This window comes from Streptopelia decaocto (genome assembly GCF_964273445.1).
Source record: "Streptopelia decaocto genome assembly, chromosome: 1".
In the NCBI taxonomy this organism is placed as follows: Eukaryota; Metazoa; Chordata; class Aves; order Columbiformes; family Columbidae; genus Streptopelia; species Streptopelia decaocto.
Genome location: NC_138663.1, coordinates 121,753,752 through 121,768,144, shown reverse-complemented (window position 1 = coordinate 121,768,144; position 14,393 = coordinate 121,753,752). Strand labels below are relative to the sequence as shown.

The following is a 14,393-nucleotide window of genomic DNA, read 5'->3' as shown; positions in this document are numbered from 1 at the left end:
TTAGGAAATAAGTAGGTGTAAGTACCTGACAGCTTGGACCTTGACAAGTTAATTATTGGCAGATCTATGCATCTGTAGAGTTAGTGACGAAACTTCTGCTGACACACACTGACCCAGTAACACTCTGCTGTTCCACTGTGGCAGGAGCCAGGGGAATTGCTCACATGTAAGTGAAGGCTGTGGGACTTTGCTTATCCCAGGGAAGGCCAAACCTGCCTTGTAGCCTCATTTAATAACAGGATGTGATACAAAGGTATTGAACTCCCAGAAAGAGTGGCAAAAGTAACAGCTTGAGAGAGAACCCTTTTACTCTGTGAATAATAAAACTGCTTCCCCTTCCTCCCCCTTTTTTCCCCCCTAAAGTTTCTACTGGTTTTGATCAGGGATGCTCAATCTTCTCATAGTAGCATTGGCATCTTTGCTGCGGGGCAGATCCTGAAGTCAGAAGATGAACTTTTCCTCAGGTAACATTGTCTGCAGTGGGAGTTGCACTCGAGATCACGTGTGACACTATGCATTATGTGATGTTTATGCATTATTTGTTTACGCTCTTTGTGCTGAACTCCCATCTGCTGTCTTCCCAGCTGGCAGGCTGTATGCTGAAACCACATTTTAGAGCTTATGGGTATCCAAGCAGCAAGGCATCACTAAGATATTTCAAAACACAGCACCGATGACCAGCTGTGGGAGGGTTCGGGTGCTGGATACCCTCTTTCTGGAAAGGGGGACACAGCCGCGGCGAACAGGGGAGGCTGTGGAGAAGTTAGGGTGCGCCGACCGCAGCACGGTTGATGTCCCAGCCTGCGGTCGGCCCCCTCGGCGGAGGGTGAAGTCCTGCAGGCGGGGGCGACCACAGTGCCCGCACGGCGCCGCCTCCCCCCCCGCTCCGCCCCACCCCGCCGCGGCAATGCGGAAGAGTTTCGGGGCGGCCCCGCTCCGCCGCCTGCGAGGGCAGTGCCCGGTGCCATGGCGCGGCGGCGCCGGCACCTGCGCTGCTGAGAGAGGCCCGCACCGGAGCCGCCATGGCCGCCGCCCTCCGCTGCGCCCTCTGCAGCTGCCTCCTGCTGTGCGGTGAGTCGGCCCCGGGGCTGGCGGGGGAGCCCGGCCCGTCTGGGCGAGGGATCGTCCTCCCGATCCCCGCCTCGTCGCGGGTGGGGGGTGGGCGTTGGGAGCAAGGGTCGCTAGAGCCGGCCGGCTTTGTTCTCTAGGGCCGCGCTGCCCCGCGGGCGCCGCTGGCGGGGTCGCAAGGAGCTGGCGGCCGGCGGCGGCCCCTCGGGGGGCGCCGCCGGCGTGACGAGCCGAGCGGCACCGACAGCCAGCGGGCAGCCGGCCGGGTGTCATCCGCCGCGCCCCGAGGAGAGCGGGCAAAGGCCGGCGGCCGCCCGCCCGTGGCAGGAGAGCTTGGCTGGGGGCGCGGAGGGGTGCCCGGGCGCCGGCAGGATGCTCCGCTGGCGGGGCCCAGCTCTCGCTGCCCGCGGGCTTTTCCTTCCCCTTAGGCAGCATCTGTGCTGAGAAACGAACTATCCTTTTCGGTTTTGGACACTTGTGTAAGTCCCGCTGATGAAACGTGCGAGTGGGAGCAAAACCACACTTTTCCAGGCATCGTGACTGTGAGCTGTGGGAGTGCGAGTGTAGCTGTGCCCGCAAAGCCCGGCTCTGACTGCCCTTCTCTGGCAGAGCTCCTGCTGCTTCAGGCAGGGCAGGGGCGCCGGGAGAGCAGCCACCACGGCTGCCTAAACTGGCCCGGGCCATGGCTTTCCCAGAACAGACTGCATCCAGGACAGTGATGTGAACTGTGTAAAAACCGTTCATTGACAAAGTACAAAACCACAGAAGTATTTTCTCATCTCTTTAGGTCCACAGTGCTGAATAGAAAACTTTACCTGGAGAATTTTATCAAGTAGAAAGCACTGTAAGGGAAGCGACCCTTCATCGTGCTTTTTACTGGGAATTTACAAGCCTACCTTAAACCTTTGGAGGGAGTTTCTGCAAAGCACAGGCAGCGCCCTAGAGAGGGTCCTTTGTAGTGAGGACAGTGTTGTGCGGGAGAGGAGAAACCAGATGCCCTGTACTAGCCAGATTTGTTTCCAGCTGTGTTGTTCAGGTTGAGTCTTTGAAGTCTGTTACCTGCACCCATTTTCCTTAGCGTTCTGCATACCTGGGATTTTGCAGGTAGGAGAAGGTGTGAGAGCAGGAGGCCAGAGGTGCTTCTGAAGGGGCACAGCATGTGCACAGGCAGAGGTCTCTGAAGGCGGGTGCCCGAGGTGGGTACTGGTGAGGACACGTATGCACAGGGACAGCGTCCCTCAAGGACGCCTGGGTGCCAGGGAGCACCCAACTTCTGCTTTCATGAGTGCATTTGAGTGGATTTGTTGGGTGTGAGAGCAACATTGTAGGAATTGAGTCAGTGAAATAGTTTTTATTTAAGCAGGGTTTAGATTTTAAACTCTTTTCCGCTAAAGGTGGATAACTGACACATTCATTTAATGTATTTATGCATCAATTATAGACATAAAAAATAGGTTGCTTACCTTAGAACTTATTAATTAGGTTTTATCCTGTGACATTTAAGCACCAATCTGATCTGACAGGTTTTGTTTGTGTTGATCATTTGTGTTGCAATAATGGGCCAAAATCTTTTCTATTTTACTTTCAGTGCCAACAATTGTTTTAAAATAATTCAATCATAATAGTAATGGTCTATTCATCGATACTACTTTAAGGTTTCCTTTATTTAGTTTCAATAAAGTGAAAGAATTGTGGTTTTGTCACTTGTGAAGAGTGCCAGCTACTGATACCTTTATGGTATATTTAATAGCTCTCTTGCCTTTGAAGGTATCTCTGTTTTTCAGATGGTGGCTTAATAACATAATGCATAAAGCATTTTAAATGGCAATGCTAATCCATGCAGTGATGATATAACCATGCTTATGGTGGATTTTTTTTTTTAATTATTTCAGTCTTATACTGAGGTCTATGCAGAAAGACTATTCATGTTCCTCTTCAGAAAATAAACCAAAACCACACACCACAAATTAATCCACACAGCCATGTTATTTCCATAGTGCTACCGGAGCACTACTTCAAAAAATTGATTTTGACAATCTCAGTGAAAGTTCATGCATGTGGCTTGATGGGCCTGAAGTCTTAGGCAGTAACAAATCAGTCATGCATAATAAATTATGTTATCAGAAAGACTGTACTTACTGGAAATTATTGATGCTGGCTAATTTGGTTTTGTTGCATAAGCTCAGAAAGAATGATAGACATCAGGATTTAAATTAATTACATTAAAGTCTGTTTTTTTAAGAAGTGCCCAAGGCAAGGAAGAGAAAGAAAGCTGTATTTAAGTTTTGGATGACTGAGAAGTTGCTGGAGGAACACATACTAAAATGTTTGGTTTTGATTGCTTCCACAGTATCTGGAATAGTGCCAAAACCCAAAAACGCAAGAATTATTTCACTTAATCTTCATAGCATTTTACAGTGGGATGCACCTAAATTTCACGAAGGAAATATAAGTTACACTGTCCGATCTAAGAGGTAAGTCTGGGGGAGTTGTGTTTTCTTTAATTTATGTTTTACAGTGTGTTTGTGATTTGTTTCCTTTTTTATAGGAAGATCAGTAGCTGTCCCTTTCTTTTAGTTTCTGAGAGGCTTATCTTTTGAGCTCAATAACAGGGCAGAGGCATTTTCTACACATTTCACACTCAAGGCAGCTTTGTACGTACTTATTTTGGTACCAGAAACACATTTTGATGTTGGCTGTTATTAGCTGTGTGTGTTTTTTTTCTCTGTCATGTAGCTGCTACCTGTGATTCAAGAGGCTTAGTCCTGCTGAGAATTAGGACCTTATCTTTCAAACTTTCAAATGTTCCTGTGTAGCCTCATCTAGGTGTTCCTGCTCTGGCAGGGGATTGGACTAGATCACAGAATCACAGAATCCAACTGGGTTGGAAAAGACCTCAGAGATCATCGAGTCCAACCCTTGGTCCAACTCTAGATGATCTGTCGAGGTCCTTTCCAATCCCTAACATTCTGTGATTCTGTGAAACTCCAGCAGCATTCTGTGCTCTACCACCAATGCAGCCAGCTGCCCTGCACCCTTAGTGGAAATGCTCGATGAACGGCAGGCTGGTGGCTCATCCGTCCAGTGCCTTAAACTTAGGACACATTTTCTGAGGTTTCCTGTAGTCATTTTTGTGGGTTGATTCAGCTCTCGTTTGGTTTTGCCACTGTGTCCTTCCAAGCTGGTCTTTCCCATCTGGAAAATGGTCTGTGCGGCTGTATGGACGAATGTGGCCGCATCCCTAGCCCAGTGATGGGCTCCCTGCCTGCTCCTCCGTGCTGGGCGATGAAACCACGTGTTTGACCAGAGGTCTTGTGTTCCTGCTGAAGGGTGAATTATTTGTGCAAGGCAAGACAGGATGTGAAGCGGAGATGATGGCACCCACAGACAGGGGCCTGCTGAAGAGAAATCCCTAAACTGAGGGTACAGGCCATCTGCAAGATTATTTTTCTGGGTTCTGGTAGCAATTAGCTGTTGATCACAATGTTCCTAGGTGGGCTTCTGGTACAAAACAGGAAGAATATAACTTATTATACAGTTTCCTGTCAGTTCTCAGGCTTGATTTTCTCTGAGTATATGCATCTATCCATATATGCATATCTTAAAGACAGTTCTGAACAAAGTCCAAGTTAGACAGCAAAGCCTTGCATAGTGATATTGTCTTAATACTTGCGGACTTGTTTGATAACTGCTGACTGTTGAATCAAGTTTTGTAAACGCTGTCAAGAAAAGGGCATCTACTTAGTGAATCATAATTTTAACCTCTGACTTTATCACAGATTTATGGATGCATATAAAATGCTTAATGTGTGTGTACATACTTGTAATGAAGTATCTTATACACTGGATTTAATTTTTCTTGTTCATGAGTCATAATTGCTTGTATTAACAAAGAGAAGTGCCACTTTTCCAGTTAACTGAGAGGAGAGACATTTAGTCAGTTATAATTCACCCATCATACACATTTTGTTTATCTTCCATACAGCATCAATTTCCCTGGAAACACATATGAAAATTTGAGCACGAACTTGAAACTCACAGAGTGTGATATCTCTTCTCTGTCTGCATATGGAGACTACATTTTACAGGTCAGAGCAGAGTCAGAAGATAAATATTCAGACTGGGTGACCATCCGATTTAAGCCAATGGATGACAGTAAGCCTTCTTCTACTCTTCCACAAAAAATCTTATCTGTTATTCATGCACATTTACAATTTGGCTTCATGAAAAGAGCTATAGCATGCAGATAATTTTAAAATTTAATTACATTGAACTATAAAATCTTAGTTGTAACACTTTCATTTTTCAAAGGCAGAAGTCACTGTCAGAAAGCATAGTAGGTTCACTATTATAGTAGATGTTAGTATTGGTACTTGAAACATCTTTTGAGGAGATTTTTTTTTAATGTATATTTTTCCTTTAAAATAAGGCTTCAATTATATTTTTTACTAGGGAGAACTTTTCTTCAAGGCTTCAGACTTCCTGTATATCTAAATAAATTCAATTACTTTCTCGTTCATTGCTGTGTCAGGCAAAAAGCTTTCTTTTTTTGTTTGTTTGGGGCTTTTTAATTAAAAAAACTAAATCACAGCGAAGGATTAATTTTTAGTCAAGAAATCTTCATTGCACAGTATTTCCATTCTCTTAGCGAAGCTTTATAGTCTTTTGAGAGACACAGTTTAGACATTGCCTTGCATTATAATGCACAGCAATGATGTTAATCACATTGCTGGCAGCTTGAGCTTGGGAATGAGAGGGTGGGTTTTGCCAATGAGCATCCTTTGTTTTGTACATTCGTATGCTTCTCATAAGCAAAAATGAAATTATTTTAGATGATGTAGTTAATGTTACCTAAGGCTTTTTTTCTCCTCACAGCCTTGTTCTTTAAAATGCTTTTATTGATTGTCTCTCTCCAAAAGCATAATGTTGATAATAATTTAATCCGCCTAGAACAGAAGTGCTGAAACATAGCACAGAAACAAAAAAACAAAGCAGGTATGAATTACGGCCTAAAGGAAGCGTAATACAAAAAGTATGGGTGGATTTTCAGAGCAGAGAGCAAACGTGTAAATCATTAACATAGTTGTAGTTTGACATGTACTTGAAAGAATGTGTGGCCTTTAGAGCAGGCTTGGCCATGAAAAGGCAGCTTATTCCTGAACCAGGAAAATCTGGATGTAAAACTACCTGGAAAGAAAGACCTGGGAAAACTGTCCAAATCTCTGAGGAGGACATGAGGACTTTTAATGTCATAGCTGCTCTGAGCATCATAATAAGAATATCTGATATTCCTTTCTGTGTTGTTATTTCTGCTAGTGCTTTTGTAAGAAATTCCACACTGTATTGTAGGAATAGCCTAAGAAAACTGAGTAACCAAGACCTTCCTAAAGAAAAAAGAGTTTCCCAAAGAAATGTTAATTTTTCACAAGTTCAACAACATATTCATAGCATTACGTGGATGAATGGTCCAGCAAGGGATTTTTGTTTGTTTGGGGTTTTGTTTTGTTTGGTTTTGGTTTTTTTTTTTAGTTAAAGAAACGCCTGTTTCTAGAGGAATGCCAAATTTTCTGTATATTGAGCTCCTCCTTTCTAGACACTTGATAGTGTGGCTGTAGCCAGGCAGAACTTTAGTAGAGGCAGCCAAGGAAGAGTTGTTTGCTGGAATTACAGGAGACTTTAATGGAGAGCTCATTGCAGACACAATGTATTATAGTTAATAACTGAGCTACTTATGAATTAATTTAGGTGGTAGCACAAAAACATTAAAAGCACAAGCCTTTTTCAAAATATAAGAATATAATATTCAGTCTAAGGAGCTCAATGTTTAAGACATGCAGGAATAATTCAAATGTTTCAGTTTTTCAAAACAATCACAATGAAAGAAACATTAAACCCCTTCACTAGAGGGTCTCCTCAGAAAAGACAGATGTTGTAACGGCTCGGCCCAGAAAGAGAAGTGAGTAATAAGCTATAGAAATAGTCCTTCCTCTCCCAGGAGTCACCACAGCTGGCAAAAGAGAACTGAGTTTCCCATACATTTAGTGTATGGGAAATGTCATCTACAAAAATATCTGTTATGTAACTGCAAAAATAAATCCCTTTCAAGACCAGGCCCATAAGGAAAGGATTTATTTATGCCTGACTCTTGAAAGGAAATTACTTTCTTCTAACGGATAAAATTATTTAAAGCATGAATTGTCATAGGTTGTGGAAAAAAGTCAAATTGAAAACAATGTGAAACTGAATTCCATTCTTTCTTCTTTTCCACCATTCCAATATGTAGCAGTGATTGGGCCACCTGATGTAAAAGTGAAGTCTGAGTCTGGGTCCCTGCATGTGGATTTCATAGGCCCTTTTGCTGAATATGAACATGACAAGTGGCCTATAAAGCAATATTACGGCTCATGGAATTACAGAATACTGTACTGGAAGAAAGGCAGCAATACAGAGGTAACTTCTATTTCCTGCATGTTGTGACTCTGTGATTTTGATGTATGCTTTTCTTTATAAATTACCAGACTGATTTCTGAAAGCTAACAGTACTGAAGTAAAAATGTTTCTCTACTAATTACAGTGTAGTAAAGTCTAGTCACTACCGCTGGTATTCAAAGCAAATGGCAGAGAGCTGTGTAGTTAAACAGTAGCATGGATATAGTTTGCTCTTTCCATTATTAGAAATAACTGCTACATTATGAGAGTTTGTGCCCTCAGTTTAGTGGAGATTCGTTTGCGATGCAGTCTGCCCCACCAAGTCTCTGTATTTCACACATAGAAGCAAGGGTAAACCTAGAAGCTGTAACATCAGCAGTATCTGTGATGATGGCAATAAGTTGACTTAGATTCAGATCTCATGTAATTCAAGTATTTGTGCTCTTCATGGGACTCTGGGCTTTGAATAGCATCATGGCTGGGGCCTTATATTAACTGTGGTCACCTTCATCTCTTCAATTTCTGTCAGTTGTAATTAGTTTTCTTCTTCTTATGGACAGCCTCTTCCACAGACTGTTACTCAGCTCAAAAGACTTCTCCATACAAAATGCATGAAGAAAGATTGTAAATAATGTATTAATTATAGGGTCATGAGTTCTATTACAGGAAAAAAGGAAGCCCTTTACTGGAAGATATTAGTCATGGTATAATTAGTGCTGGTGAGGGATCTGGAGCACAAGTCTGATGAGAAGCAGCTGAGGGAACTGGGGCTGTTCAGCCTGGAGAAAAGAAGGCGGAGGGGAGACCTTATCGCTCTCTACAACTACCTGAAAGGAGGTTGTAGCATGGAGGGTGTTGGTCTCTTCTCCCTAGTGACAAGTGATAAGATGAGAGCAAATGGCCTCAAGTTGCACCAGGGGAGGTTCAGATTGGATATTAGGAAATATTTCTTCCCAGAACGGGTTGTCAGGCACTGGAAAAGGCTGCCCAGGGAAGTGGTGGAGTCACCATCCTTGGAGGTGTTTAAAAGATGTGTAGATGAGGTTCTTAGGAACATGGCATAGTGCTGGCCTTGACAGTGTTAGGTTAAAGGCTTGACTTGATGGTCTTAAAGGTCTTTTCCAATCAAAACAATTCTATGATTCTGCAAAAGGCATAGACTGTGTAACTTCATAGGTTGGTTTTTTTGAAGTGAATGCTTGCTCAAAATGTTGAAACCTAGCTACAGGAGGAATCTGTTACTACATAATGGGGCATGTTGTAGGGATTCCTGTACTCTGCAGAGACTGTATAGTTACAGGAACATAACCAATATATGCCTCTAAACAGCAAGTTGCATCTGCTGTCAATCACCTAATAGCTTCCACCAGCCTTTTTCTTTCTGTCTTCTTCTTTCTTTTACCTAGATCATCCACTCTACTTGCACCATCTCAAATTAAATTATGTTTGTTTGTGACAGCACTCCTAATTGATCTCATTTGGTTAGGCAATCGTTTCTCTCTGCAAACAGATCTCACTTATCACATCTCTGTAGGCCTCTTTAGCCTAAAACTTCATTAATGCTGCTAGAAGCATCCAGAAAGTCAGTAATGTGAGTGGTATCACACTAACCACAGGTGAAATCAATGTAGAGTTATTAGTTATGTGATGTAGGCACAGCATTTCATTCTGCCTTTAAAAGCCTTATTCATATTGCAGCTACAACGGCTCAGATTTGTCCTACTAAAAGTAATTTTACTTACTTTGCTACTCCATTCACTGGACTTGTGCTTTTCAAATTTTTTATATTCTTTTCTGTTATTAGGTAGCTCACGTAGATACTAAACATAATTCTGAAATATTATCTCAGTTGGAGCCGTGGACGGTATATTGTATTCAAGTGCAAGCAGTTATCCCTGAGTGGAACAAAACAGGAGAACTGAGCGGAGAGCTTTGCGAGCAGACAACCCACAATGGTAATACCTGGTGCATCACAATGGGACACGTGCCGTAGGGATCTAGGAAGTGTGCAAAGCCATTCAAAATGAAAATCAGTGTAATGTGTAAACCTTCCAAAAATGGATGTGTTTGTTACTTAAGTAATGTTTGGTGGTTAATACATGCACAACTTTGGAGCAGAGGAGATGGAAACAAAGTGAAAACTACAAGCAGTAGATCACCAATGGCATGCTGCTTTACTTTGCTGCAGAGGCCTGAAAATTGGAGTCAAATGGAGCATAGGCTCTTCAGTGATCACACTGTGTGCCTGAATGTCTTTTACCATTAACTGTATTCAGTATCCTGTGAAAGCCTGTGTTCTGTATATCTCAGGGAGCGGAATTGGAGCCTGTGTTGCAGTCTGCTTCATTTGTGGTGATATTGCCAGGGTCTGTCATGAGGCAAGGCCATAATATAATGCTCTTTCTCTGTGACACACAGCAGTCAGTAATCAATAATAGAAACAATTATTTTGTCTCAGTGCTTTCCTTTTCATTTTGAAGGCAGTTAAGTACCAAAAGCACTTTTCTTTCCACCCATGCCACCCTAGCTGCTGTCTGTGGAGTCCAGCAATAACCACCACATCACCTGACCCTGTTACCTTAGCACCGAGCTTTATGTCCCTAGTTAAAAGAAAGGATGGAGTCCTGCATACTGTCTGTTTCACAGACATAACATCTATTTTGAGACACTTACACTCTCGGATATCTTGTGGAAAACCAGAGACACAAGCGGATGAGGAAGCTATTCTATCTGGAGGAAGCCTGAGGAAGCTAGTGGGCTAACCTCTTTTTTTAAAATATTTCCTCATGTTTCCCACATATATTATCTGCATGCACTGCAGTTGAATTGCAGGTGGGTTTTGGTGGCGATGTTGCTTGTTAGTTCATGGCTAGAATAGTGCTTAGCAAGTTTAGGTTGGTTTAAAACATTTATACAGTGATGTATGGATACATCTTAATTCCCATTGCCTGTTGTGAAATCCCTGTGCATGACATATTTTTTAAAAGGCTGAGTAGTTTAGAATTCTAGAATTTAGAAATTTACTTCTTTACCCTACTGTTTTTCTTTTGCTGCCATTTTTATAGATTTCTTTAAGAAAAAAATTGAAGCCCATACTCTGATGGTGTTATGCATCAACTGCTACATTTATGAAACACCAAAGAGTGTACAACAGCTTTTTACATCCACCTTGTGGATAGTTCTGTTGGTCTTTTTTCCTTTAATCATTTGCCTGGTATTGTATGTAGAATCACCAGTATGTGTAACTGTCAGTGTCTAAATGTGATGGTTTGTAAGCTTACTGTATTGAGAACTTCCTCAGCTTATTCAGACTAAAAATTTGAGAGGTAAGAGGTATTTTGCATCTGGAAATAAGTACTTATGTTTGCAGTTAAAATAGTTTGTTGGATTTCTTAATTCCATAGAGAAAGTGATAACTTGAAAATAATATTTTCAGAAATCAATAATAACAGCCTTAATTTATTCTTTTTCTTGTCTCTTGCAGGTGTAACTCCCGTGTGGATAATTGTGACTGTTCTTATAGGATCGATGTTGGTCGTTGCAATATCTGTTCCTGTTTGTTTCTTTTCCTTTTTGTATCTATATCGACTCATCAAACATGTTTTCTGCCCTTCATATACCTTCCCTCAACACTTGAAAGAGGTTTGTTTTCTACCTAACACAATTAAAATCAGGCTTTTCAGCAGAACTGCTTGCCTTTCAAAGCCTCTCTGTGCCAAAACCTTTAGAGCTTCTTTTATTTTGCCTTATTTCATTAGCACCTGACTGTTAGCCATCTGTAAAGTGCAGACAATTCTGAGGGGGTTTTAGACTACAAGGAGCAATGCTGATTATCTGTTGTTATATAGTTGTTGTGTATAGTAAAACTTGCTCTTCTGCCACACATAAAAATCCATTCAAATAAGCATAAATGGTGAAGTCATGAACTTTGGAAAAAGCTGACAAAAGAAGGTACTTCTCAGCGTGAGAAAGGTAGAGGAAGTTAGTTAATTTACTATTTAATTTCTGGCATCATAAAGTCATAAATTTTGCATGAATGTTACCTCAGTTTTTTATGAAGTTCTGTGGTGCTGCATAGACATAAGTAAGAAGCAGTGAAATTAGACTTCCTTTTGTAGAATACTAAGGTATAATTAACTCTAAAATACTGTCCTTTTGAACTATTCTGCACAGAATGGTCCAAAATATTTAAAAGCTGAAAAATTAAAAAACTTGGCACAGACTTATATTGCTAAAGCAACTGCATAATTTGTAATATGAAGCTTTTTATGGCTTAGAAACAGGATGTTTTCTTTCATTTTAAAGTGAGAGAATAACAGGTGTTAACCTTCAGTTCCTCTTTTGAGATAGCAAACAACTGAGATATGTTTCCCCTGTCTCATTTTTGACTTAAAATTGCACATTTGTTCTCCTGAAACAAAGTTCTTTTGCAAATAGAATAATGAGTTTTAACTTAAGGAAAGAATGTGGTGAAGTCTGAAAATTCCAGATAAAATGAGAGCAATGGACATTAGCCATTCCTGTTGGGGAATAACGCTGACCCGGTTACCCATACAGCAATATAAAAAGGCTGTATCAGAATCTCCTCCAAGAAAAAGGCTATGCAGAGCATTATGTACACTGACATTAGCAGCTTCTACTCTTCTGAGTTTCCTGCAGCTTCTCTGGGTCTTTCATTTTGACTCACGTAGAGTTCAGCAGACTTTGAAGCTGACCTGGCCATCATCTTGTGCTTTAAGTTTTGCACACGCTCAGCACACAGTAGTTTGCTGAACCTGGAGCTGAGCTCTTGGGAAGGTAACATTGCTCTGATCAATACAGGGTATGGTGAAATTTCATTTTGTCCACAGGTTTCTCACAAGAATAGGGGAGAATTTTCATTTTGTGCTAGTGGGTTATAGTGGTTAATCACAGGAATCAAAGGTCAGTTGTGCTTCCCTAAAATTGCATTTATAAAAGATAGTGGTTTCACTACATGAACATTTGAAATTGCACATTACTGACACTTTGCTAGGAAAAAAAAAGGTCTAATAGTAGTAATATTATTTTTTTATTTTTGTAATTACATTGAACAGGACTCCTGATGGAGCAGTTTGTTTCTTAGCTAAAATACACTAAACTAATAGACAAGGATCAAGTCACAAGAAAAAAATGTAATTGTACTTCTCCAGCCACTACCAGTAAAATGAACTGCCACTTCAGCTGCCAAAATAAGTGGCTGACATGTTATTACTGTGTTGAGTAGGTGTGCTGTTCTTGTGTTGACATTCAAAACACAGTCATGACATCCTGCAAAGTCTGTGTTGATTCTTGAGGCTGGTTCCGTCTTATCAATAGAACAGAGAGTGGGAGGAAGTTGTGATATTTCAACACTAAAATTAAGTGATCTTTTTCACTCAACTGCATAGCCTCACAAATCTCCCTCCCTCCCTTCACTTGACTAAATAGTTATGGTTTATGTTGACATTTAAAGCCTTGCTATCTGATGTCTGAGCAGACAGCTCTCTGAGATGGCAGGAACGATTCACATCTTTTGCAGCTATTTGACAAATCTCTCTGCGAGCTCCTTTACCTGCAGTCAAGTCACCATTTTAGTTTTTCCTTCCAAACAAAACCTAGGTGTTTTATATTTTTGAAGAAAGTTTATATTTCAAACAAGTCACTAACCCCTGGGCTATCTTCTTGCAAATAAGGGCAGGTCTGATTTGCTTCCAAGCCTTGCACAGGATGTTAAAGCGAGCAGAGAGGTTGTTACATTGTCAGCACTCTGTGACTTCTAAGCATTAAGAAAGCTAACTGATGTGTGGAACATGGTATAAAACATATTTCCAAGCAAACAGGATGGTATGGCTGGTGCAGCCTAATTCTCATTTCCTCTTTCCTTCACAGTTTTTGAGCAAGCCTCCCAGTGGCTCACAGTTTTTTCCTCCACTCCCACAAGAAGAGCATCTTTCTTATGACAAGCTAACTGTCATTTCAGAAGAATGCAAAAATCAAAGTGATGAGACAGGGGATGAGGCCAGCAAGACAACAGAGCACCTCCAGGACTCTGAACAAGAAGATTCTGATTCAAGCATAGTACCAGCTTCATAAAAAGCCTAAATGCACTCCTCATACTTCACTTGGCACAAATGGCAAAAAGCAAATGGACTTTTATCTTCTAATGGCTGCTTTCTTAAGACGGAAAAAATTCGTGTCGAACATGTGTGCACAGACTTTTGACAGAATCATGTTTTTTTTTAAAGTACAAGAAACTTGACTGTAAAGGAGGAATTAAATTATGCATAATTTTTGCCACTTTTTGTAGTGGCTCACTGTTGTAGCAATACCTAGGACTGTATTATGACATAAATTTAAAAAGCAAATATATATATAATACTAGTTAATTTAACTTTGGTGAACTATTTATTGCAAAATCTAATCAAAATGGCATATTGTATAAGGTTTGTAAAAGAAAATTATATTTTGTAAAAAAAGACACGATTTGATTTATTTTTTTTTAATGAGAAAATGTATTTCTGAAGGATATATCCCTAGTGGCATAATCTTTCTATTGAATGTTTTTTTTTATCTGATACAAAATTGCAAAGTTATTGTGATGGGATGAATTTGGTATGAATAAACCAAACATAAATATCCAGTGTGCTTTGCATTGCACGGTGTTACTTATGCCTCATCGCTAAGGATAATGAGAACATATTGGTGCCCTGCCAGATAACCCTCTACATTCAGGTATTGCACAGTCCCCTCAGCCTCTGCCCTGCCGTTTTTATCACAAGTTAAATTTTGCCTACCTCATCCAGAGTCCACTGAAGTCTATGGAAAACTTCACAGCTCAAGTGGGAATTAAAAGGGAGGTTCATTTTATCTACTGACACATATTCTTAATTTAAAAA

General features: G+C 41.0%; 1 protein-coding gene across 2 annotated transcripts; it reads left to right on the top strand.

Annotated features, from left to right (window-relative positions):
* Positions 1-259: 259 nt before the first annotated feature.
* IL10RB (interleukin 10 receptor subunit beta) lies at positions 260-14,137 on the top strand. 2 transcript variants are annotated; one of them, XM_082058746.1, is made up of 7 exons: positions 260-1,071; positions 3,419-3,542; positions 5,054-5,223; positions 7,352-7,518; positions 9,302-9,452; positions 10,982-11,139; positions 13,387-14,137. In XM_082058746.1, the coding sequence occupies exons 1-7, from the start codon at positions 1,023-1,025 to the stop codon at positions 13,588-13,590; spliced, it is 1,023 nt and encodes a 340-aa protein (XP_081914872.1). In that variant the 5' UTR covers positions 260-1,022; the 3' UTR covers positions 13,591-14,137. The 2 variants fall into 2 exon arrangements, with proteins under 2 accessions (XP_081914872.1, XP_081914871.1); XM_082058745.1 differs by lacking the exon at positions 260-1,071 and having other exon boundaries at positions 1,167-3,542.
* The last annotated feature ends 256 nt before the right edge of the window (positions 14,138-14,393 follow it).